The 27158-nt window shown below is 36.1% G+C and overlaps 1 protein-coding gene across 1 annotated transcript in view; it reads right to left on the reverse strand.

Annotated features, from left to right (window-relative positions):
- The window catches only part of LOC128110188 (complement receptor type 2-like), a 44581-nt gene extending 35114 nt beyond the window's left edge, over positions 1-9467 (reverse strand). Inside the window, exons 1-5 of the mRNA XM_052738098.1 lie at positions 9410-9467; positions 4224-4403; positions 2907-3006; positions 2430-2515; positions 1505-1903 (exon numbers count right to left, since the gene is read on the reverse strand). Coding sequence (XP_052594058.1) covers positions 1505-1903; positions 2430-2515; positions 2907-3006; positions 4224-4403; positions 9410-9467 — 823 coding nt within the window. The remainder of the gene's footprint in view (positions 1-1504; positions 1904-2429; positions 2516-2906; positions 3007-4223; positions 4404-9409) is intronic.
- Positions 9468-27158: the final 17691 nt, after the last annotated feature.

Below are 27158 nucleotides of genomic sequence, written 5' to 3' on the forward strand. Positions count from 1 at the left end.
TGTGATATTCAGATAAGTATACTATGTAATATGAAAATAAGGGCAAATATATCTCTCTTCTAAAACTTATCATTCTTTTGCAGTGAAAACCTTCAAAATCTTTTGTTCTAGATTTTAAAATATATACAACAAACTATCATAATATACAGTGGGAATTCTCTTTGTAGGGACACCAGAACTTATTTCTTCTACCTAATCTGACTTTTATCTCCATTTTTTTAAAAGATTTATTTATTTATTTATTTATTTATTTATTTATTTATTTATTTATATTTATTATGTATACAGAAGAGGGCACCAGATCTCATTACAGATGGTTGTGAGCCACCATGTGGGTGCTGGGAATTGAACTCAGGTCCTCTGGAAGAGCAGCCAGTGCTCTTAACCTCTGAGCCATCCCTCCAGCTCCTTTATCTCCATTCTTAACAGCAATTGATATATTGGGTAATGGAGGGGTCTTTATATGTGTAGAAGTGGATTCAGGTCCTCATGCTTGTGTGTGTGTGTGTGTGTATGTGTATGTTTGTTAGAGTATACATTGACACACAAGCATATAGAGGACATTATCTTGTTTTATGAGACAAGGCTTCTCAATGGGAACTGTGGCTCAACAACTAAGCTAGACTGGCTGGTCAACAAGCCTCAGGGATCTGTCTGTCTCTGCCTCCCAAATTCTGAGATTATAAGCATGTGCCACCACATGATGCTTTTTTATATAGGTTCTGTGTTAAGCTCAAACCTTCACGCTTATACAATTAACACTTTATACACTGAGCCATCTCCCTAGTTCTATATTTTTTTTTGAGGAGTCATTTTAACTGAAAAGTAGTCATATATCATTGTTGTTTAATTTGCATTTCCCTGATGGTTAGTAATGTTAAATACTTTGCCATATGTTTGTTGTCCATTTTATTTGAGAAATGTCTAATGTCCACTTTGAAGTTAGATTTCTTTTGTTCTATGAGTGGTTTCAGTTCCTTATATATTCTGTGTACTAATTCCTTGTCAGATGTAGAGTTTGGAAATATTTTCTCTCATTCTGTATGATTTCTCTTCACTCTATTGTTTTACTTATCATAGAGAAACATTTTATTCTGTACCATTAGTCTATTTTCACCATTGTTTTCTATGCTTTTCATAGTCTTATGCAAAGCATGTTGACTATTCCAATGATCTTAAATATATACCCATGTTCTTCAAAGTGTTTCATGTCTCATAATTCTACTTGAAAACATTCCAATGACTTTTTAAGGGTATGTTATACTTTCCCCTACAATTATAGCACTGTCCTAGAATAAAATAAAATCCTCATTTCTTTAACAGAGATCTCCAATGATGATGGATTGGTAAAATTAATAAATATTACTTCCAAATTTTACTTTCAAATTCTTTATCCTGTAAATCTAGTCACATATTCCTCCTACACTTTCTATAGGTACCATGTATCTATTCTGCAAAACCTCTGGTTTTATTTACAGATACCCAACATTTTAGCTCAACTTACCCTTGAAGCATGTTGGCAGTGGAGGGCTCCATTTTCTGTTTGACTGGCACCACACTATATTGCTGCCTTTCATAGTAAAGCCAGACTTGCACTTAAACATTACTGTATCATTTAAGAAGAAGGAGTGTTTAAATCCAGACTCCACGTCTCCATTTTCAATTTCTGGCACTGGACACTTAACTATACCAATACACTGAGGGGGTGGACTGTTCCAGATGCCAACTTGATTGTCTTTGCTGGTGCAATATATTGACTTCTCACCCACCAGGTCAAACAGTTTTTCCTTATTCTTTCCAACATGGCAATGATAAGTTACTACCATTCCATAGAAAAAGCTGTCTCTACTGCTGCTGTAGAAGTCCCCATTGGCGATGGCTGGAGGTGACTCACAAGGAATAGCTTTTGGAGGGAAGTATTTAAGAAAGGAGAGAAGGCATTGAAATATTATATTTTTCTGAAAATTTAGTCTTCATTTTCATAAACCAAACTTAAACTTTACATACAATTTATTTATAATATTGAAATTCTATATTATGATCTAAATAAAAATAAGCCAGAAAGGAAAATGCATGAAACTGGCTGATAAAAAGTCAAAAAGCTTTGAGCACAGATAGAGTACAGAGACTCTGTTACTAGAGACTTTTTGGGGTGATCTACTTTTGCATGGTTGCATTTGGCAGTGTATAATCTCATGCATATTACAATATAAGAATCTATTCACTATTAAATAACATCATAAAAGAACATTAATGGAAAAGTGTGATAGAATTAGAGATCATGGAAGAATACCAGTCAGAGTTGTGTTCACAACCCAAACCTAGTGAAACTTCCCAGGCACTCATATTTATGTGCAGATGCCCAGTTTCCATTTAGAAAGGGATAAGAGAAATTTAGTAGGATGCCATAAAGAGATCATTTTACTCACATTCACAATAAGGCATGTCATTATCCCAAATTAAACGATTGTCTGAGACAATGCATGTAGCAGATGATTCACCAATGAGTCGATATCTGGAGGCAAAGAGGCGATGGATCACATCCAGTTTACTTAACACTTTAGAAAAGCCTAATTTTTTCCCACTTAAACAATGAGAAAAGGTAGAATATCATGCACGATACAGTGAAATAGTAGTAAAAAGGACTTCTATAATAGGCTCAACAGTCTATAGCCAGATGAGGTCTGACTTCCTCATCAATAGCACTGTAGACTTAAAATTGAAGAAGGAGAGGTCCATCTTTGCTCTTTCTAAGGATCCTCTTAACTGAGCAACACTGAAATGCCATTTCTGAAGCAGGTCAAGGAGACCATGCTTTTGTTTGCATTCATTCATATTAAAGGGTTTCTGGTTAGAAATATTATTTCAGTATCTACACATCCTACAGAGGCTTCCTGCCTACTCACCCTTTATTACAAGAATACGTAATTGTTGACCCAAACTTGATACCCGTGTTTATATGCACAGAGCCATGGAGGAGTTCTTTAGGATTTGTACATGATTTACCTACAAGGGAAACAAAATAGGATTTGGGGCTGGGATGAAGAAGACTTTGTGTGTTTTCTATTAAATTCCCTGACTGGACTTGCTGATGGGCCTGCATTATGTTTAATCAAAGCAATTTTTGAAATATGTAAAATGTGTACTTTCTCAAGGATCAGTCAGTTTTGGAACACTGTTCAAACCCTATTGTCTATATTTCTGTGTATAGAAGAAAACTTTATTTGTAGTCAATTCTAACTTAAAAACCTCTGTTTTCTCTTTATTAAAATCTATCAGCTAATGGCATCATCTACCAAGTCTCCTGTATTAAAAACCTACAGTCATCATTTTCTTTCTGTAACTCATCCTCTAATCCTTCATCTAATTCAATTAGTTACAAAATATTAGTGCCTGGATTCCAGAATATCTCCCCAAATCCCTTATTTTATAGTTTTACTGGATTGTTGAGTGGCAAAATTTACCTTTCTAATGCCTGCCTTGGTCTAGCACTTCCTCCATAGCATGGCATGAGTTTCTTTTTTATATTATAAATATGGTCATATTGTACTTCCCACTTAAAAATTATGATGCCTTACCATTATTCACAGGAAAAAGTATACAATCTTGGAGTTTATATGTGTTCAAATCATATTGATCTTTTTCCATTTTTCCAAAGATATCATTTCCTCCATACTTTTGTCCAGAAGGCCTCAATATCCCTAATTCTCTTAGACAGCATATATTTTTCTATGGTTTAATAGCAGCTTACCTCCCTTATTAAATGGCATCATAAAGTCTGGAGCTATATCTCAATGATAGAGAACTTGCCTAGCCTGTGCAATGCCTTGTGTTGAATCTCAATTATACATTACATATGTGTAATATCTGTTGTCCTTTACAAGATCCATTGCCTATTGCTTCACACATGTTAGTTAATAAAAATATTTCTTGAATTGAATGTAGTAAGAATGAGATGAAACTAATATTCTTTTGTATATTAACATCTAATCTCTAACACAATATAGAAGTCATAGAATGATGTCATGAAGATGATAGGTTAAACCATGATGATAACTTAAACCCTAGTACCCAGAAAATTTAGAAGTTAAAGGAAATGAAGAGGCTTGGATCATCCTTTCCTTTCCATGACATACTAGTTCATTTGTCTTTTATCTGGAAAATGACATACTATTCTATATAGACAAAATGATAGACCAAACATGGCTTGTTGGAGTACTCACGTTTACAGAACTGCTGAGCATCTGACCACTTGGAGGTATCTAAGCAGGTGATAAAGAATGGCTTCCCAGTATACCCAGGGAGGCATTTGTATTCCCAAGTTGTTTCAACAGCAAACTCAGACTTATCACTCATAATAATAGGCTTAGCAAAATGATACTTTGGCAGCGACTTACACTGACCTAGAAATAAGGACCACAGAAATATCAAAATCTGAGAAAGGCTAAAGCTTCTCTGCTTCTCTCCTGCCACCAAGTATTCTAAAAAAATTGATCTTTAGAAATAATATTTTCTGTAGCAATATTATCTAAGAAAATCATTCCAGTATGGATGGACACAGATAAATACAGAGATTCAAACAGTTTTAAAAACAGACTTCAGAGAAATATCTGGAGAACTTCTTTCTCATCTTCTTACCATTTTATAATTTAAAACTGTGGGTGGATTGTTTGTTTTGTTTTTTTGCATAGTGAAGTCAGGAAAAATAAGAAAAGCATGTAGAACTTCAGAAATGAATATACAGAACTTAATACAAGACACAAAACTCTGAAAGTAATAGAGAAAATGAAGGAAGAATGCTGCAAGACATCAGCTTAGGAAAGCACTGTTTAAAACAAGACTCCAGTTGCTCAGGAAATAGTGCCAACAAGTGACAAATGAGAATTCATGGAAGTACAAAGGTAAAGAGATGTTCTACAGAATGGGAGAAAATCTTTGCTAACTAGATATCTGATTACTATCTAGAATATATAAAGAACATAAACACAAAAAACCTCATAGTAAATGAGCTAATGGAGTGAAAATACAGTTCTTAAATCAAGTACAAATGTTCAATAAATATGAAAAAATATTCAACTTCACTAGTTATCAGAGAAATGAAAATAGAAACTACATTAAAGTTCCATTTTGCACTAGTAGAATGGCATTCATAAAGAAAATAAGAACAAATGCTGGTAAGGTTGTATACAAAAGGGAACATTTTTACATTGCTGATGAGAATGTAAACTAGTCCAGTCATTGTGAAAATCTGTCTGGAGATTTCTCAACAAAATAATAGTAAATAATATTTAATAATAATAAAATAGATCTACCACAAGATCCAGAACTTTTGTTAATATTTACCCAGAAGATTCCAAGTCAGTATGTCACAGATGTACCTGCATATCAAAGCTTACTGCAGTACTATTCACAACGGCTAAGCTATGGAACCAATGTAGATGCCCAGCAACAGAATAGATTAAGAAAATGTGGTATATATACACAGTGGAACTTTTTCAGTTATAAAGAAGAATGAAGTTATGTTGTTTTTAAGAAGATGGATGCAACTGGAGATAATATAAAGTGAATTAAGTCAGGCTCAGAAAAACAGGTATCTTTTTTTCTGTCATATATATTTGAAAGTAGAGACAAACAGTCTGGGAGAACAAAAGGTACTAATGGGAGGGGAGAAGATTAAGAAGGAGATGGTAGTAGGATGTACTCAAAGTACATTATATAGCTGCATGAGAGTGGCCTTATATAACTTTATGTAATAATAATAAAATAATGAGTCCACACACTTTTTTGGTGGGGTGGAAGGGAAGTTATGTGAGCTATTTGTACCAGTTATTTTTCTGATCATTGTGACCAAATACTTGGCAGAAACAACTTAAGGGAGATGAGATTAGATGGCTCATAGTCCAGGGGATATCATCCATCATGGTGAGGAAGGCATATGACTGGAGCAGCTTGTTCCATGGGGAAGGGAAGTGCATCAGTTGCTGGTTACATGATACCAACCAGGAAGCAGAAAGCTTAGCTGGACGTGGGGAGGAGATATAACCTCTAAGATCCACAATCCAGATAGATTTCTGGCCTCCTAAAGGTTCTACGAGTCAGCTGTAGATCAACTGTTCAAATATGTGAGCTTGTGGTAGACATATTATATTCAAACAATAATGAGTACAGCAAACATCCTCTGGTTTCATAATAAAAACCAGAAATATACAAGTAAAAATCTCTTTAAAAAATTCTTTGAGGATTTTATTTTTTATTTCACATCTAAGAGTGTTTTGCCTATATGTATGTATGTGCACTATATGTGCTTAGAGCCTGCAAAGTCTTGAAGAGGGTAATAGATCCCCTAGAACTGGAGTTATAGGTGATAATGAGGCACTAAGTGGGTTCTGGGAACCGAACCCTTGTCCTCTGCAAGAGCAGCAAGTGCTCTAACTACTGAGCAATCTCTCCAGCCTTACAAGTAAAAAATCTTATAAATAAAAACTTTTAGCATTGGAAACTATGTTACTACAGAGATCTTATAAAATCAAAATTACTTTAATTGATTTATAGGATTATCTTAATCACTAAACTTTTAGGGTATAAGGAAAATTTATTCTTTATTGAATTTGTTTATTTATTATTTGTAGTTTTATAAGATAGAGCCTCACTGTATAACCCAGGCTGACCTTGAACTTGGAATCCTTCTGTCTCAACCTCTTAGTACTCCACTTTTCATGATATTTATTTCCTTATTTTAACCAATTAGAGTAATTAGACCCAAAAATATCTAGTAAGACGTTCTTATATACCAGAGAAAAGAGCTAGTCATTAACAATGAAATAAATTCCACCCTATGAGATGGCTAAGAACCTGCAACATCCATACACTTGAGTATGTCCCTAGAAAAGTAATTTTTCTATATTTGAGTGAAGACTCACATTTTACCTTCTTAAATTTATTTGCAGAGATCTAGAAGTTCACTCTTATTCAGATCAGAGGTAATTTAGGCAAAAATGCCATTTGTGAAACCCTCCAAGAGTAGAAGTATAGCTGAAAATTTACAAATTTTCATTTTTTTTCCATAGAAGTGTGAGGCTGGCACAGGTAAAAGTTAAACAGAGAATGTCTGCTGACTCAGACATCCCTGAGCACCCATGGCTGCAGCCAAATGCAGTCTTTCTCTAACCCCATGCTTGTGCTGGGGAATTGAAAAATAGTCACTGCTGTTAGGAGCTAGACATTACTGTGGGTCCCTCTTTTGTTATTCTTTGGTTTCTTCCATTAATACCTACCAATGTCCCCAAATACATACTCTGTGAAAAACAGCAAGAAAGACTTTAAGAAAAATGAAGTTTTAAAAACAGTGAAGATAGACTTCACAATGTGATACTGCTTCTACCAGTTACTCTAACCAGGTAACAATCTATGGTTATCAAATGTAAATAAGGACAAAACTGAATTATCTTCCACAATATGGAAAACCATTTAAATTCATAAGATTCAACAAGTAGTAACAATACAGACCAAGAGGAATACAAGATCTGGAAACTACAAAAGAAGAGGGAACTTTATAATGTGACTTTCCATGTTAAAATGAGGCAACAATTATTCTTTCTGGGTGAGGATTAATGGAAGTCTCTAGTATGGAGTCCTTGGACTTCTATTGAAACTGCCCACCTCCCAGGCCACAGTACAGAATTTCCAGAGATTTGTTTCTCCTCCAATCATAAAAGGAGAGGAGCAGGTGAGATGTCTCCCTGGCTAAAGGCACTGCTGTCAGATCTGTCTGACCAATTGAGTGTAATCCCTGGAGCCCACATGGTGAAAAGAAAGAGCTAACTCCAGTAAATTGTCACCTAACCTTCAAGCACATGTCATTGAATGTATACCCCCACCCCCACACAAATATATGAACAAATAAATACATGTAATAATTTTTCAAAGAAAAAGAAAGGTTAGTCTACAAGTTATTGCATGATAGGGTTTTCTTGAAAGTCCCTGATCCCTCTTTACCTCTTTCTAACACCAGGAGTGAAGATCAGAGTAGTGACTACTTAACACAGAAAATGTTTCTGGAGGACAGGGTGCAATTAACTATCTAGATCTAAGGGGCTTTACATGGATGATTTAGAAATCTTTTGAAAGTAGATGGAAAATTTATGTATAGGATAAAAATAAATCTGAAAAGTTGGCCAGAAAGCAGGAAATGGGGGAGATCATTAATGAAAATTATCATCAAATGCCTGAATACTGGGGTTCCTGGCTATCTAAAGGATGATTTTTTTTAAATGAGTCATGTATGTTAAGGAAAGTATGGTACTAAGCATAAAACATTCATCAGTGAACATGAAACAAGGTCCAGCCATCCCTAGGATTTATTTTCCAGTAGAAGTTGTACCAGAACTAATGCATAATATTCAGACCCTTTAATGCCTAGATCCACCATTAGCTGTTAATTGCTACACTTAGTATCATCAACTGCCTTTGACATAATTTCTCTGGCAGCTCCTGATTTCTCACAGCTCTGTGGAATGGTAGCACAGCTCTTTCTAACTTCATTTCATATATGAGAAACTGAGGGTTGGGGCTCTAACTGACTTTCTAAAATTCATCCAGCTATTGATGTTTGCTTACAGTAAACGCCTTACAAACTATGAATACATTCACTGTGAGAACAAATTATATTGCAACTTGCCAAAATTCACCCAGCTGTTGAGGTTTGCTTACAGTGAATGTCTTGTAACTTATGCCTTCACTACCAGAGCAAATTATACTACTTTAAAAGCAAGCCAATCGGTGAAACAAAAACAAACAAACAAAAACAAAAACAAAACAACAACAAAAACTCTTATGAAGAACGTTGAAGGAGGACCTATGGAAGCACACACCGTTACAGAAGTCGCAGTTTTGATTCATGTTCAACTTTAAAAACTAAGTCCAGTTAGATTTTAAATATCGTATCAAAGTTAAAAAAAATCTGAGACCCGTATTGGAGAATCAGGTGTTCTTCAAGAAAAGAAACAGGGACTCAACCACCCTTCCATAGCTGGAGAGGATTTTTGCATGCACAGAGGCACATGTGCTCTGTGATCCTTGAACACAACTGGGACCGTTGGTGGAACTGTTTCAGCACTTGCTGAATTCTCAGGAGACTGGGAGCTGGAGAGAAGAGAGAACCACCTAACCAAGACAGCAGTCTTTCCAAAGCGCCCATATGTGGCTCAGGCTTCAATGGTGGTGGTCCAGCTCCCAGAAGAAGTGGAGACATTCTGCATCAGAGACTGAGGGAGTCTCAAAAGCTGTCAGGGACACGCAAGTATCCAGCAGAGCCCCGACATTCCTGGTTTGGTCTCTAGCCCTGGTGTAAGCACAGAAGTTTTCCAACCCCGCAGGAGTTCCCCTATCTGCATTCCCATGCCCCGCTCACCAAGAACTCCTGGCGTGATGAGAGTGAAGAAAACCCAGAGCGAACCCAAGGCTCCCATGCCACCGCAGCAGCCCATCAGCGGGTTGCTTTCTCAGAGTTGTGAGCCTCCAGCAAGGATAGGAGGACTTGGCTAGCTGCAGGCGGCTGGCTGTAAACTGTGGGGAAGGGACCTTTAAATAGTCTGCTCAGCTCTGGGCACTGAAGATTTGTGGAGCACATCTGCAGGTGGCCAGGGGCGGAAGAGACAGGGAGGGGCGGCCCCGGGGAAGTCTGCTTTTGGCTCAAGCTGGGTCCTGCTCAGCGCCTGGCTTTCCTACTTTTTGTTGACTATGCAACCGAGTACATTAACCTTTTCCCCGCCTAGATCTGAATCATTTCACAAAATAATACTCATTCCTACTAAATACAATATTCATATGCTGTGCTAATGTACAGTATTGTATTTTTAAACTTGTTTTGTATTTTGTTCCAGTGAATTCATTTCCAAACCCAACTAATGTAGTCAACTCTCAGTTTGAAAAAACAACTTAATGTGGAAATTTAGGAATAACACTGCCTGGTATTGCAGTATTTCACTCTAGTGTAAATATCGAAAATTTTAATTTCTGTGTATCTGTGAAGGGGTTTTCTTTTTTTAAAAAGATTTATTTATTTTTATTAAGAAATTTTTTTATTCATTTTACATAGCAATCAAAGATTCCCCCTCTTCCCTCTTCCTGCCCCTCCAGCCTCCCACTCTCAACTCACCCCCATCCCCTCCTACAAGAACATAAGGCCTCCCATGGTGAGGTACATTTAGTAGAGGCAGGTCTAAGCCCCTCCTCCTGCCTCAAGGGTGTGGGAGGTGTCCCACCATAGGTAGTGGGCTCCAAAAAGTCTGCTCATGCACCAGGGGTGGATTCTGATCCTACTGCCAGGGGGGCCCCTTAAGCAGATCAAGCTACACCACTGTCTAGCTATACAGAGGGCCTAGTCCAGTCCCATATGGGCTCCACAGGTGTTGATCTAAATTTCATGAGTTCCCACTGGTTTGGTTTGGTTGTCTCTGTAGGTTTCCCCATCATAATCTTGATGACCTTGAAGAGGTTTTCTAAAGGTAGACATTTTAGAAATTTTTTCTTTCTGTCGGTATAAAAATATATAAAAGTATATATCTTTGACTATGCAGTTGTGTTATGTAATTGTTATGTTTGATATTTTTAAATAAATTATAGGCATTTATCTCTCCTTTAAATATTTTGATATTTATCTCTAAAAATAAGGACACTTCTCTATAAGTATAGTGCAAGATCAATTACAAGACACTAATGTAGATGTAACCATCTTATTAAATGAGAAAAGCAGAGCCAAATTCAAAGTTAAAAGCCCAAGAGGTCAGAGCAGTAGTTAAGAGCTAGAAAATCCTTTCTTATGCTTCACTGCCGCTGCTGTCCTACCTCTCCGCAAGAGAGCTACTTCCTGTCTGTTTGTCCTTTTTATTGACTTTCTATTCTGCCTTCTCATTGGTTGTAAACCCAACTACATGACCTCCTCATCACTGCCTGTCTGTACAGACCTCCAGGTCTTCTATGGTTGGTATTGAGATTAAAGGCCTGTGTCTCCATGCTGGTGGTATCCTTGAACACACAGAGATCTGCCTGTCATGTGATCAGGATTAAGGGCGTGTGCTACCACTGCCAGACTTCTGCTATGGCTTGCTATTAGCTCTGACCCCCAGCCAACTTTATTTATTAACATACAAATAAAATCACATTTCAGTACAAATAAAATATCACCATACACTAATATTGGTACAGTGCTATTTTATAATTTTTACTGTATTCAAATTTTGATGATTATTTCAATAGTCTTTGTTATGGCAAAATAAGAACAACAAAACCTTCCACCCTTCAGGATCATATGTTTGATTCTTGGGTCTCTTTTTCTTTAATTTGAAAAAAAAATCTCTGGGAGTGGTAGTTTGTGTGTGTGTATGTGTGTGTGTGTGTGTGTGTGTGTGTGTGTGTGTGTGTGTGTGCTATATGTGGGTGTACATGTTCATGTACATGTGCATGAAGATGTATGTAGAGACTAGAGAAATGTTTTCTTGCCTGCTTTCACCCTCTTATTTGTGGCAAGGTCTCTTTCCAAACCCCAAACTTGCAGATTGTGCTAGGCTGGTCAACAAGTTCCACTTGCCTGTGTCAGTCTCCCTTGTCCTAGGACTATGGTGGTATTTTTTTTGTACTGAAATGTGATTTTAATTGTATGTTAATAAATAAAGTTGCCCCAGGGGTCAGAGCTATTAGAGCCATAGCAAAAGCTGGGCGTTCGTGGCGCACGCCTTTAATCCCAGAACTTGGTAGACAGAGCTAGGTAGATCTCTGTGTGTTCAAGGATACAGCCAGCATTGGAGACACATGCCTTTAATCTCAATACCAACCATAGAAGACCTGGAAGTCTCTACAGACAGGCAGTGATGAGGCAGTCATGTGTTTGGGTTTACAACCAATGAGAAGGCAGAACAGAAAGACTATATAAAGACAAACACACAGGAAGTAGCTCTCTTTCGGAGAGGTCTCTTGGCTGAAGAGGCTAGCTGCAGCAGGCGGTAAGGCTCTTAGCTCTGATCTCTTGGCTTCCTTCTTTACATTGGTTCTGTGTTTCTTATTTAATAAGACGGTTGGTTACATCTACATAGGACTACAGGTAGACTGGGTACAGCTTTTTACCTGGATTCTGGAAATCTGAACTCAAGCCCTTGTGCTTGTATGACAAGCATTTTACTGACAGCCCTCTCCAACCTCTGGATCCAGAATTTTGTTGTTTCTTTCACTGTCTTTGATATCTTTGAAGCTTCTAGAATGGCACTTAAAATATTTGTCTTTTATATAGTATGGTAACAAATTTCCCTAAGATTAGTAGTGGCTTAAAGTGAGACTAAATAGTACCTTTCAGTTTCTGAAGTCATAACTTGGAGGCAATTTAGCTGGACTGGACATCTTCCCTGATATTGTGGTCAAAACGATAGCTGGAACTACAGTTATCTGGTTGACTGGGACAGGAAAAGCCACACAGAAGATGCTCACTCAGTGGCTGTTGGCTGGATATCTCATTTCTTTATCACGTGTTTATGGTCATTGGGCTGTTGAGTTGTAGAGGTTGAAAATTCTCACCTTATGACAGCTAACTTCTTTTAGATCAAGAAGGACAGAAGCCAGAATGTCTTTCATGATTCTCAGCAGTCATAGGGTTTTCAGAACAAAGATCAACCTCTTCTTAGTGCCAGAGAGACACTATGCATGGATGGGATACTGAGAGTCAGAGATGAGGGGGGACCATCATGGAGGCTGGTTGCTAACATTAGTCAGTTTGGTTTTATATAATGCTTCTTCACAATTAGATTGAAGTTTTGCATTTTTGGGCCAGAGATATCAGAGGATGGATGCTGTATGCTTGTCTGGATGTACGGGTTGCCTAATGGTCCTTTTATTGGTAGTGGTCACTTTAATCATATAAGTAGGTTTCTGTAGTGTTAAGTTACTGTTATGCCCTTATTATTAATGAGTATTTTTAGGAAGGGATATTTCAACACTATATAAATACTTCATTTAAAAATCAAAATTTCACCTGTAATTTTAGCTCATTAATGATTATTGTCTTACTTAATTACTACTCAGATGACTCCCAAATGATATTCAGCCATTACATTTATATTCATTAATTGATATTCCATTGTAAAGAAAAGCTTTCTCATCTATTCATTTATTCATTAATTTTTCTATATGAAATCACCATGGAACCAGTATCTATATCAATAAGAAATTGTTTATTTAATGAGCCATGATCTGTTACTGAAGTTATTTAATTCCCAAATTGTTTCTGATTTGTCCTGTAGAAGATTTCAAAATAGTTCCTGTTTCCTTTTTGTTCAATTCTTATAAATTTGAGTACTTCCTTATGTTCAGGTAAAACAAAATGCCTGACATTCACTTTGTGATTTTCTAAGACCCACAGCTGGAATTTGCTCTTTCTCTAAGGAATATTGGTTTTTCTTTATTTTTTTTTAAATCAATGTACATGTTTTCATTCTGCTTTTCTCATTGTGGTTTGAATCTAAACTCTGAACACTACATTCATTGCTCATGGAGTACCATTGCCTCTTTACCTTTCAGCAGACAGAACAAGAAAAGTACACGTGAAGAATGCAGTCTAGTTCTATGTCTATGTAAACTTTTCCTTCTTTATATCTGCCATTGATCTATATTATGTCTTCAATTCCAGTCTGTGATTATAGATTTTCCCCATCTTTCCTTCTATCTATATTTGTAACTCTGTTCTCCAAAGGCAAGTTACTTAGTTCAACAATATACTTATGTATTTGTCTTACAGAGAAATAGGTTTTAGGGTTCCTAAATTTATCATGGTAAGAACGAAACCTGGAAAATTTTAAAGTTTTATTTTGTTTGTGCCCTGAAAGCATAGAAACCACTGATCTCCAACTCACAGTATTCTCATCCATGCCTGAAAGTATAGGCACCCTAAACTGTTTAGGTTAAGTATCTTCCTCGAGTGTGAATATGTTAATCATTTAGATGGGCTTATTTCCCTTTATATTACATTTTAGTTTATATTCCATCATTTTTACTTAGAAAAAACATAGTTTTAAATATCAAAATTATACAAAAATGTATGATCAGGGAAATGTCTCTTCTTTTCATTCTATTTTCACTTCCTGCCTATAGGTAATATATTTCATTATTTTCTTGTTTATCTATCTTATTTTTGCCCCAGTGAGCAAATAAATATTTGTGTTCTTATTTCTCTTTCACACATAAAAGAAAGCATGCTATAGCTTAGGGTTATAACCCCAAACCTCCTTTACTTTTTTTCACTTAACAAATGTGTTAGACTTCACTCCATGTACAGTAATAGATATTCCTTACTGCCTTTATTGCTGCATGGTACTTCACTGAATGGGTGAACTATGACTTATTCAACCATTTTCTTATATGATTATGTTAGGCTGTTCAATAAAGACTCTCAATATTAACAGTCTCCATTCCCCAATTAAGAGACACAGATTAACAGATTAGATTAGAAAGCAGGATCCATCTTTTTATTTTTATATTTCTGTTGTTGGATGTATACCCTCAGTTTAAAATTCTACAAATTGCTTGGTCAAATGGAAAACTTACATACAGTTTTGTTAGCTAATAAAAAATTCCCTGAAAAAAAGTGTCAATATCCATTCTGTTGTAGAACTCTGTCCTTTAGACATAACATGACTGTTGCTTTTAAAAAATCAGAGCAGCTGCAATTATGCATAGGAGTCTCATAAGGCAAACAAAGTCCCACTCCTCAGTGAGGATATGTAAGTGGTACACATTTGCTAAGGAGGGGTAGTTTTTTTCCTCAATAGTGTAGCCACTGTAAGTTGCCTATGCTCCTGTCAGGAACACCATTTAAACTCATTCACTCACTAAGCTAGACTTATTTGGAATCTTTCATTGATATAGTATTGGTTCCCTATATAGGATGAATAGTGTTTGTTCATGTCTTCCTAGGAAAAGTCAACACAACAGGTAGCATGTAAATTGTGTTTGTAAGGTGCTAAAGCAAGCAGGAGGCAATAAAGAAAGGCAAGGCAGATGATGAAGTCTATCTTGGCCCTGGTAAAACAAAAGTGGCAAGAATATGTCAAGATGGAGTTTCTAGGGGAAGGAAAATTGACAGGAAGCTGAATCCAATGCTTGTGAACCTTCAGAAGATTTTAATGACTGAACAATAGTTCAATAAAAGGGTAGAAAAGGTGTGTTTCCTACTATGCCCTCTGCTGAGGATGAGGATGAGAGCCCTCCTAGCCACTCTTCTATCAGAGTAGCCAAGTTTAATCATAACTGAGGGCTAGACAAGGCACCTTGAAGTCCTCTGTGATGTGTAAAATACTTGCACTTTAGTGGGTGTGGAGACTGAGTGTACATTGATTCATGACAACTTCCAAAGCACTGGAGCGATGACTAGCAGTGGGTGGATATAGAGATAGAACAGTCAAGGTAAAAAGGACTTTGCTTGTCCAAAGAGAGGTGATCATGCCTCCCGAGAGTGTACTGTAGACATTTTTCTCTTGCCAGAAAAGATATTGGAGATGGATGTACTGATAATACACCTCTCGCATACAATGATTGGAGAGTTTCTCCTGGGGATAAGAATTTTAAGGTAGTCCTGTGTGGTTGAGTGAATTGAGTGCCTGAAGGGAGGTAAATAACAGACAATAAAGGTAATAAAGGTAGAGATAATTTGACCTGCTCAGAGACTTTTCACAAGCCTTATGGGGCCAGTAAATAAACTAGATGACTCATGGAAAATGACCATGGATTATAGAGAGCTAAATGAAGCTGTGTCTCTCATCCATACTAGTAACCAACATTGCTCTTTTGACAAAAAAAAAAAATGCAGGTAATGGGACACTTCCATGCTGTATTGAACAATGTAAGCTTTTTTCCCCTTTAGCTACTGAATGCCCAAACTTGGACTAGATAGCAGTTCACCTTCCCCAAGTTCATCTTCAGGGTCCTACTGTTTGTCATGGGCATTGCTTTGTTATCCTGCAAGCCCTATAAAAGGCCTCATTATATAGTTCATATAATGACATCCTTTGAGAGTCTTCAAGATTTACAAAAGTATCTTGAAGATTCACAAATGTACCTACAGAAGTGAGGGTAGGAAGTCAGTCCATAAAGGTGTGAGGGCCAGGCACAACTGTGGAATTCTCTGGAGTATGATGGCCAAGTAAGTTGGGTGTAATACCTGACAAGCTTATTGATAAAAGTCTACATAAGCCTGTGTCTGTGAATGTAAAACAACTACAGGTGCTTTGGGGGATTTCTGGGGAGAATTGCTGCATTGTCATAGCCATCTTACTTAAAATGTCCATCCTTTATATGACTTGATAAAAAGGAGTCCCACATAGGATACAGATAGTATATATCAAGAAGCTTTTGAGCAAGTTAGAATCCTTGGAGGGCAGGCTAATTTGTGTGCCTCAATAATTTTGATGACAAATTTATATACTGGAAGTTAACAGAAGCTCAAAGGGTTACATCTAGGACTCTGATAGAAAAATCAATTAAACAACTCCTATAGAATATTGGTCCCAGTCCTAGAAAGAGATAGAAGCTCAGATATAGCACTAGAACAGCAATTATTAGCAATATACAAGGCATTTCAACAGACAGAATCCTTTATAGATTCAACTTTAGTAACAGTTAAAACAGCATATCCAATTTTTTGCTAGACTTAAGGCCTTCAGCCTATCTTCTTTCTGTGATAGCACCGAATCAAACTGCAAAAATAACATGTACATTCATAGCAATGTGGTTTCGTGTTCATGAGCTCTGCCACCAATGTCACGCAAATTGTGATATGATCAGTGTTCTTTCAAGCCACTGAAACTCCTTGAATTAGTAGAACCGAAAACCAAACCACACAAAGTACTGTATGGAATTCTGGCCATGTCCATAATTGCCTGGTGCACTGATGGCACCATGAAGAGCACCAGACAAGAATGAATGGCCACACCAATACAAATGAACACAGATACCATATGATTTACCTTCTAGCTTTTTAAATGATGCTCTGATTTAATACCCTTGGCTGTTTGCTATTTTACTTCCTCCCTGTTACAGAGGTAGGCAGCTAGACAGGGAGCTTTGGAGGACACTTGAAATAAACATATTGGAATCTGGGAAAAGGGAGCTCTTCTCATGCCCAGAATCTGCTTTTAGTAAGCACACTCAGCACATAACAATTTATAAATATATTTTATACCATATTCTTCACAGTAAAGCTCCCCTTAAGTTGTCCATGCTCCTGTAACTTGGTGCCCAGAAACCCAAATTAAGTACATTGTTCATAAAGCTCCACTTGATGGAATCATTTCTTTGGTCCACTATTACACCACCTGGGGTGAATAGAAATAGATGCTCCAGGAAAAAATCATGCAATATATTCCTACCAAGAATAAATAAGAGCACTTAATCTTGTGTTATTTTATTGTAAAAATAATATTTTATTAATTCATTGATAATTTTATACAATAGAATTTGATCATATTTATTCCTTCCTCCAGCTCTTCCCAGATTCATCTCCATATCCTTACCCAAACAACTTGATGTTCCAAAAAAAAAAAAACCCTTCTAGTACAATTTCTATCACCCAAATACTCTTGGGTGTCTGGCCATTCCCTGGAGTGTGGTCATATCCTTAAGGAAAACTGATGCTCCTTCTTTCAAGAACTTGAATTACCTATTTATTGCCAAGAACACAGGTGGGGGTTGGGCATACTGCTTGGCCAACAGTTCACAGTTGGCTTTAAGATAAATAAGCCAGTTTCCTCAATACTTAATTTTTCCCAGTCAAATATTTTAAAAGTCACTTAGGGGTTCCTGTCATTACACTAATATGAGATATCTGCAATGCTTTACTATCTCAGCCCATGAGTTGTAATGTGGGTATGCTGCATACAACACAAAATTTATATGTACACAAATAAAAATAAACTTATAGAGACTTCTTGTAAAAGCATTCTGGTGAGTTAGCTTAAAGAGCAAAGAGGAACTGAATATTTTAGGGGATTTCCATGCTGTCATGTAGATCCCTTAAGAGTGAAAGAAGTTCATTCATATCATAAGAAATAGGGTTCTTTCCTTTTTGGAAAATAGAATTAATGTAGTATTAGATGAGAAGAATCAGAGTCTAGACCATGGTTAGGATTATTCTCTTGCTCTCCAAACTCATCTCGTAAATGGGTGGGTACTTAACTCAATACCTTCTCAATTAACTACCACAGAATACTTAATTTCATTAACTGTGATTTTTATTTGTGTGTATGCATGTGAATATATGCTCTGTGCGCGCGTGTGTGTGTGTGTGTGTGTGTGTGTGTGTGTGTGTGTGTGTGTGCCTGTGTGCCCATGAATGCCAGAAGAAGTGACTGGATCCTAGAATTTTAGTTAAAGGTAGTTGTAAGCCAGACAATGTAGGAAGTGAATCTGGGCACTCTGGGAAAGCAGCACATGCTTTTAGCCACTGAACCATCTCTCCATCCCTACCTCAGAATACTTCTACCTGAACTGTGTATGAAAATGCTCTAGCATATATTGCAGCCTTAAAACCAGATGATGGTGTTGGTGGTGATAATAGAATATGGTGATCTGGAGAATATTGGGCAAGGACATTTATAGGGGCTTTCTTATGGTGATATTTTATTTGTACTGAAATATGATTTTATTTGTATGTTAATAAATAAAATTGCCTGGGGGTCAGAGCTAATAGCAAGTCATAGCAGAAGCTGGGCGGTGGTGGTGCACGCCTTTAATCCCAGCTCTTGGGAGGCAGAGCTAGGCGGATCTCTGTGTGTTTAAGGATACAACCAGCATAGAGACACAGGCCTTTAATCTCAATACCAACCATAGAAGACCTGGAGGTCTGTACAGACAGGCAGTGACGAGGAGGTCATGTGGTTGGGTTTACAACCAATGGGAAGGCAGAATAGAAAGTTAATAAAAAGGACAAACAGACAGGAAGTAGGTCTCTTGCTGAGGAAGACAGCAGTGGCAGTGAAGGGTAAGGTTTTCAGCTCTGATCTCTTGGGCTTTCATCTCTGCATTGGCTCTGTGTTTCTTATTTAATAAGATGGTTATATCTACACTTTCTGGTACTTAACACTGCAGGCACTTCATGATCATTAATGTTTTAATCCTTTGAAGTCAAGACAAAGGCTTTTCCTGTAATTTGGAAACACCTTCCTGTAAAACTTGTAGATTTTTATAACCAATTTGACATATTTAACCTGTTTCAGATATTTTATTTATGGGGTACTAAAGCACAGTATTGGCCATTCAGAGTTTTTAGACATGCAGAATACCCAAACAAACTACACTTAGACCCTCAGGAATGGTGATTGGTACCATCATGGCATCCTATGTCTACTTCCTGACCATGATCCAGAAGAGTAGTGAAAGCCAGTAAGTAGTGAGAGAACAGGTCCCCATGCTCTAGACATCAATACTCTTTCTTGCTCTTTGTTTCTCCTACTTGATATATATCCAACTTTTTGTCTAAACTGGGATCATTGACTTCTAGATGCTGGTTAGTCTCATCATCTTCTTCACACATACAAAAATCTTTCATTTTTCTTCTCAATCTAGAACTCATGTTAAATAGAACGGTAATAATCTAGTAATAATTATGGGTGACAGTCAAATTCCAAACAATAATTTTTCAGAACTCTCTAATTCAAATCAGAAAGCAAAATGTAATAAAATTTTTTTTAAAAAAAGGTTTTCATTGAATTTAAATATTAACTAAAGGGACACATTAAGCTTATTATTGATAAATAATTGAAATATCTGTCTTAGTTAGGGTTTCTATTGCTGCAATGAAACACCATGACCAAAAAGGAAATTGGGAAGGAATTCATCTTACACTGCTACATTGCTGTTCATCACCAAAGGAGGTCAGGATAGGAACTCAAGCAGGGCAGAAACCTGGAGGCAGGAGCTGATACAGAAGTCATGGAGGATGCTGCTTACTGACTTGCTCCCTTGGTTTGCTCAGCCTGCTTTCTTATAGAAGCTAGGGCCACTAGCCCAGGGATAGCCCCACCCACAATAGACTGGGCTCTCCCCATCAATCTCTAATTAAGAAAATGCCTTACAGCTGGATCTAATGGAGGAATTTTTGCAATTGAGGTTCCCTGTTTTTAGATAATTTTAGTTTGTGTCAAGTAGACATAAGACTAGTCAGCTATCATCTATCTATCTATCTATCTATCTATCTATCTATCTATCTATCTATCATCTATCATCTATCATATATATATAATCTAGTATTTAAAAAAACAAATGAACTGGAATTTTTAAAAGGCACTTTTCTTGTAATTGAAAGCAAAAATGTTTTTGCAAGTTGGAGTTCAGTTTGTGTATTATGAGAAATTAGAGAAGGGCTGAAGAGATGGCTAAGCAGGTAAGAGCAATTGCTGTTTTTGCAGAAGACCTGGGTTTGGTTCCCAGCACCCATATGGTGGCTCATCTTGTCGATACCTCCATTTCCAGGCAACCTCATGTTCTCTTCTGGCCTCTGTGGGCACCAGGCAGGCACATGATTGTACATACATACATGCAAACAAACATACACATGAAACAAAGTAAGTAAATCCTCAAAATAAAAATAAAAAAGAAGTTAGAGAGATTTTTCTTAATATTAGAGATGAAACAAGTGAAATAGTTTTTAATTTGATTTTAAAAAGCTGTTAAAGACTGTAGGTAGAGTTTTTACTACTGCGAAGCCCACCACTTGCATTGACCTCAATAAATTTGTTTTGTCCCTATTTAAAAAGCTATAAATAATTAACTGATAAAAACAACATAATTAGCAGTGAAAATTCAACTTTTCCATTATAGAAATGATAAAATCTATTAAAAAATGTTAAACTTATTAAAAGAAATTTAAGATACCTGTAAGAGCCCCAAGTCAGTATGTTTATTTGAGTTTATAGAAATTAAAGATCAAAATTACTATTTTTCTGTAAACACAAAAGCAATAAAATGCAGCAACAATAAACTTAATAAAATATTTTATAAGCAGTTTTCAAGGCCTATTTAAAATTTTCCTAAATCTTTGAACAATGCAATACTGTTTGATATCGTATTTTCATATACATTTGTGACATGTGTATGTGTGTATGGTATAAATAAACTAATAATATCTAAAATTTACAAATGCAGGATATAGATAAAAAGATCAAAGTTCATTAAGGATCTATAACTTACAACACAAGACATTAAGGACTCAGTCTGATGAAGCACATTAATAAATGTTCTATTTTGTTCTAAATTACTGGTGTATGGAATGAAGTCATTTAAAAACATCTGTTAAGCAGATAGGGAATATAGACAATATACCATTCTGCAAACTTACATGCTTTTGCTAGCTAACACATGATTACATGAAAATCAGTAGCCATTTCAAGTTCTAATGTTACTACACAGCAAATCCGATGATACAATCTTCCTTCAGAAATTTGAGAAGCAATTTATACATGAAAGTTAAATAGCATGAGGATGCTAGTGAACTTCTGTGTCTAAACATACTCCTTATTATATTACTAGTCATTTATTTTTTTAACCTCTGATAACAATGTTCAAGGTAGTAATTCCATATTATATTGTTCATCTAAAGGTTTCATTTCAAAACACTTTGTATAAAAAATAGTGTAAGGTATAAAATGTGTAATTGCTCAAAGTGATTAGAAATGTAGTTTTTCCTAAAGATCATTTGTTGTATACACTAGTGCCACTTGGACTGGTGAGTTTGAAAGCTTAGCAGCAGTTCTGAAGATTGGTTGATAGACATTTTGCCCTGTGCTGGGGAGCCTGGCTTCCATTATCTTTCATTTTCTTCTTTTACTTTCCAGCCAAGCAAAACTACACAACCACACAGAGACACTACTGTACAGCATAGCTAACTGTTGAGTACTGTTTTTTATTTCTCCTTTCTAGTATATTAATTTTAACCATCCTAATAGTTCTCATTCCTTTCTTTCAGATTAACATCCCTACAACTGTTAAAAATCCACTCATTGTCATCAAAGTTTGCCATGATTTTCCCACTTCTTACCGAAGTCTGGAAAAATACAAAAGCTTCTACTGCCTCAGAAGTCAGTTTGAACATACAATAGATTCTTTACAATGTAACTTTTTACATGGCTTCTTTCACCTCCTTTTCTCGTTTCTGTATTCTTTGTGTGTATTTACATATTTTAGAAGGGAAAGTGTTGTTCCGTATTGAATCATCATCCAGGCGCTTGTTTGTTGTAGTTTGGAGGAAATGAGACAGCTCTGTAGCATTTGTTTCTCCAAGTGTAAGGAGCAAAGCTGCCAGCTTTCAGGCTGAAGTTTCTTGGATGGCTGTGCTCACTCTCACGTAGGAAATCTTCCCCCAAATACTCCTTGTATCATACTCATTCTTGTTTTTTGAGAGTCAAAAAAACTCTCTGGAGTTTAAAGTTGACAATTCAAGAGAGCTGGTATACCCTCCCCATCATTTACTACTCACTTCTGTTGTAGTATTAACTGACGTTTCCCATAGGTTCTGGCTCTGATAGGATTGATATTTTGAAAAATCACAGGCAAGAATGGTAGTAACATCTTTATATTTGTATTAATTTATTTTCTTGTCCATTCAATAAATATATTGAACAATGATGTGGTTCAGGGACTATTCTCATAGCTGGATGGAAAAGTAAGTCTCCTTTTAGTGTATTATGTGATACTAAACATTAACTGAAGGCTCCAGTCTATAAAGGATTCCATATATACTCCAGCTTCCTGCAGATTTCAGCATTGTGGAAACCCCACTCTTTCTGGAAAGCACCTTGTAGAGTAGCAAGGGATGGTGCAAGTCATCTCTGTCATAACCCAATCCATTTCATGAGACATATTTTATCTGGTTGACAGGATAGGAAGTTCAGAGAAGCAATGAAAGCTCATACTGCTTTGCAGTTGAGATAGAATAACTCTCTTGATGAATTCCCACTATTTTATCCTAATCCTTTTCTTTCCTGAAGTATTCAATTGCATGTATTGCTCTCCTTTCTCCTTTTATGTAATAAATATTTTAAGATGGTAGACATGATCAACATACCATATATTTATGCATGGAAATGTTACAGCTAAACTCATTAACAAATTGACATATTAATTATTGTAACAGTCAAAAATGCATTTTTTGTGTTGACCCAACTATGCCACCTCTAGATATGTATTTAGAGGAAACTCTGGTATGAAATCTACATCTATGTAAATTTTTATAACATATATCAATGAAAGTGGGTAGATTAAAGCAACATGTATCTATATAGATAATTCTTTAAAACATACTGGAGTGGATATGGAAAATTGTAGTATACATGGATGATGTGATTTGTATACAAATATACAAAACAATACTCCTTTTGCAACCATTTTTGGTAAAAATACAAAAGATGCAAAAAAGTATTAAATACACTTAGAGAAAATGCATAATAAAAGCAGAGAAAAGAAATTACATTAAACAAGTCTATCTGTTATTTTGAAAAGAGAAGGAAATTTAAAACAGATACTAAATGGCAAAATATTGTTGAATTTGACAATTGCTCTTTATTATATTTTTTTATACTTGGAACATTTTATAATGACAATGAAAATACATTTCATACAGAAGTATTTAGCCTTTTACTCCCCTCTTCTCCAATACTGATAGCTTGCCAGTTTCTGATTTCTTTACTGTTGAAGCTTGAGTCTGAAATTCTTCCTAAATCTCATGTGTTGAAGACTTCGTTCTAATACATCAGTGTTCTTTAGCTGGGCTTTGGAGGAAGTGATTGGATCATGAGATCTCTAGCATTAGTTAATAGGTTATTGATGGGTTCATAATTTAGTAAGCTTTTTGAAGGTGATAGAAGTAAGGTCTTTGGGGATGCACTTTGGAGACTAGATATCATCCCCCAGCTACCTTGTATTTCTTTCTTTTTGCTTCATTGCTACAATGAAGTAAACAGTTTTGCTACTCACCATGGAATAGGGTATTCCTTTTTTAAAGTATATTTTTTAAAAGTGATTTATTTCTCATTCATTCATTTGAAAAACATTAATTGAGAAATTATTCTGCTCTTAGCCACATGTTAAATTCTGTCCTCTGTTGTCTCTCATAATATTCTTGACTGTCCACATCCTAGGGATTTTTACCTTAGAATCACTTGTTTTTTTAATCTATTTTCTAATAACTGTCTTCAAATTTTAAACTGTGCTAAAGTTAAATCTAGTTTATTAATTGATATATCCCCATTACCTGTGTAATACCATAGTTAAGGTTCAACAAATATTTGTGGAGAGAATGAAATTTTACTGTAACAATGAGAAAGTTTTAGAATTTTGAAGGTTGACTTTTGAGATATCTAAGTGAACTTATGCCACAGAAAGTGAAAAATTTGAATCAGGATTTGAAGAAGATGCTAGAATGTGAAACGTAGGCTAAAATGTTTGGCACCCAGAAGATAAATGAAGCACTGAACAAGAAGATGGCTTCTTTTGGAAAATGGACATAAGAAGAGGAAAACAAGTCACACTGTCTTAGACATGACTTTTTTCCTGTATGAAAGGGGCTGTTGAAGAAGGTACTATAGCAATGGATTCTCCTGAGTATTTATCTGTACAAATATAACACTGTCAATAGAGTTTTTCTAACTATGAGAAAATGTTGGGCCCTAAAGAGTAAGTTAGAACTGCTGGAGTCATGTATCAAGGTGGTGACAGGTAGGATGACATGTTAGCCTCTCTGTCCCTCCTTTGTGATAAGCAACAGGTGAATTCTTCACTATCCCTCAGAGTTCCCCAGGTCCAGTTGTATTCATAGGTTACTAATATGACACACGTATTATTGGTATGGTAGTATGAATAGGTATGACCACCATAGACTCATGTTTTGGAACGCTTGGCCCATAGGAACTGGCACTATTAGGAGGTGTGGCCTTGTTGGAGTAGGAAGTGTGTCACTGTGGGGATGGGCTTTGAGGTTTCATCATACATGCTCAAGCTATGCCCAGTAAGTCTCTCCTTCTACTGCCTACAGATCAAGATGTGAACTCTCAGCTCCTTCTCCAACATCATGTCTGCCTGCATGTCACCAGATCCTGCCATGATGATAAATGTGCTAAACCTCTGAAACTCTATGCCAGCCCCAATTAAATGCTTTTTTAAAATAAGAGTTGCTGTAGTCATGGTGTCTCTTCACAGCAATAGAAACCCAAACTAAGACAACTGGTTTCTTTCCTTCTCTCATTTCCTTATTCCTCTAATAACATTTTTCTGAAATCACCTCCCCTGGCGATGACTTCCACTTATATTTGGGTAAAAATAAATTATCATAGAGTTTGTTAATGAAAACAGCATGTAGAAAGAATGAATAAATTTAGAACACCAAATGCCTATGATTAAGAAATGCATTTAAAAAAAGAGAACGACTTCAGTCATGTCCAAACTGCAGGAAGTTTTTCATGGTGTATCAAGACAGCCCCAAGTTCTTCCCCAGTGCTTGTTATAGACAATGACTCCTGAAGATCAGGAAAGCATTATCTTTACAAAATAGAGAATGTACTTAAAAGTCTTTCCATGTGATTACTGGCAACCTATTTTTGGAAGTTGCCATTTACCTCACAGAAAACTCATTCTAGAGCTTATAGATTTTTATAGCTTTTTTATATTAATTTAGAATTTTAGAGATTGGTAGTCTAGTCAAATGATCTTTTATGCATTTTTATTATATACTTTAAAATGGTTCAGTATAAAGTATTCATTCATTCACTTTTGACCACTACATAATTCTAGTGTACATTTTTCTTGTGTGTTTCCTATTCATGAATTGTCAATTCTTTCTAAGGTTATATGATATGATAAAGATGTATTTTATTCATTAAATTCTTTCTACCAACCCCCTAAACTTTATATTATGTATTGATTCTAACTTTAGGCTAAAGATTCTACTTAACTATTTTATAAAATGTCCATTATTTCAATACAAAAGATTATATCATAAGCCAATATACTTAAAATAATACATATATATCATTATCCAAATACAAAATAAATTTTCTATTGTTATAATAATAATACCAATAATATTTATCATCATATTATTTTATTGTTTAGAAATTACTTCTTAGCCAGGTGTGGTGGTGTATGCCTTTAATCCCAGCACTCTGGAGGCAGAGGCAGGTGGACCTCTGTGAGTTCGAGTCCAGCCTGATCTACAGAGCGAGTTCCAGGACAGCAAGAGATACACAGAGAAACCCTGTCTCAAAAATTACTTCTATACCATATGTGTACCTTTTCATCTGTTTGTCTTAATTTTTCTAAAATATTCATATACATTATTTCAATATTCATATAGGATCTCACTAGTCATATTCCAAAATTTGCTTAAACATTTACCAACTTAACTATGACTCTACACTCTCATTCCAAAAGTGTGGATGAAATGAACTGAATATACAATTCTCAAAACAAATGCAGTGGTTAATAAACATAAGATATGAACCTCAACATTCTTAATAATCAAGGAAATTCAAATCAAAGCTACACAAAGTTTCTATCTTATCTCAGGCAGAATGGCTACTGCTGTGGATGATTAACTGATAAATAAAACACTGATTGGCCAGTAGCCAGGCAGGAAGTATAGGCGGGACTAACAGAGAGGAAAACTGAGAGAACAGGAAGGCAGAAGGGAACACTGTGAGCCACCACCAGGACAAGGAAGATATAAGGTACCAGTAAGCCACATGGCAAAGTATAGATTAATAGAAATGGGCTGAGTAAAAGAGTAAGAGCTAGACAATGGTAGGCCTAAGCTAATGGCTGAGCAGTTTAAGTAATATAAGCATCTGTATGTTTATTTTATAAATGGGCTACTGAACTGCCAGGGCTTGGCGGGACCCGGAGAGAAAAACTCTCTAGCTACAAATGGTGCCCAATGTGGGGCAAGAGTTTCCACCTAAAACCTGAGAAAAAAAGATTCTAAAACAGAGCTAAAAACAGCTTCCTAGTTGTCTCTCTCAAGATGGTGGGTTCCTGGTGTGTGCATTTGACCAGCAGTATGGCGGGAATGAGGCATCTGCCAGCAGCACATTATGCTGTGTGGTAGATTTAGTCTTTGCTAGTATAAAAGAGAGAGA

Source organism: Peromyscus californicus, unplaced genomic scaffold (genome assembly GCF_007827085.1).
Source record: "Peromyscus californicus insignis strain IS unplaced genomic scaffold, ASM782708v3 Scaffold_14__1_contigs__length_90479793_seg_2, whole genome shotgun sequence".
Classification (NCBI taxonomy): Eukaryota; Metazoa; Chordata; class Mammalia; order Rodentia; family Cricetidae; genus Peromyscus; species Peromyscus californicus.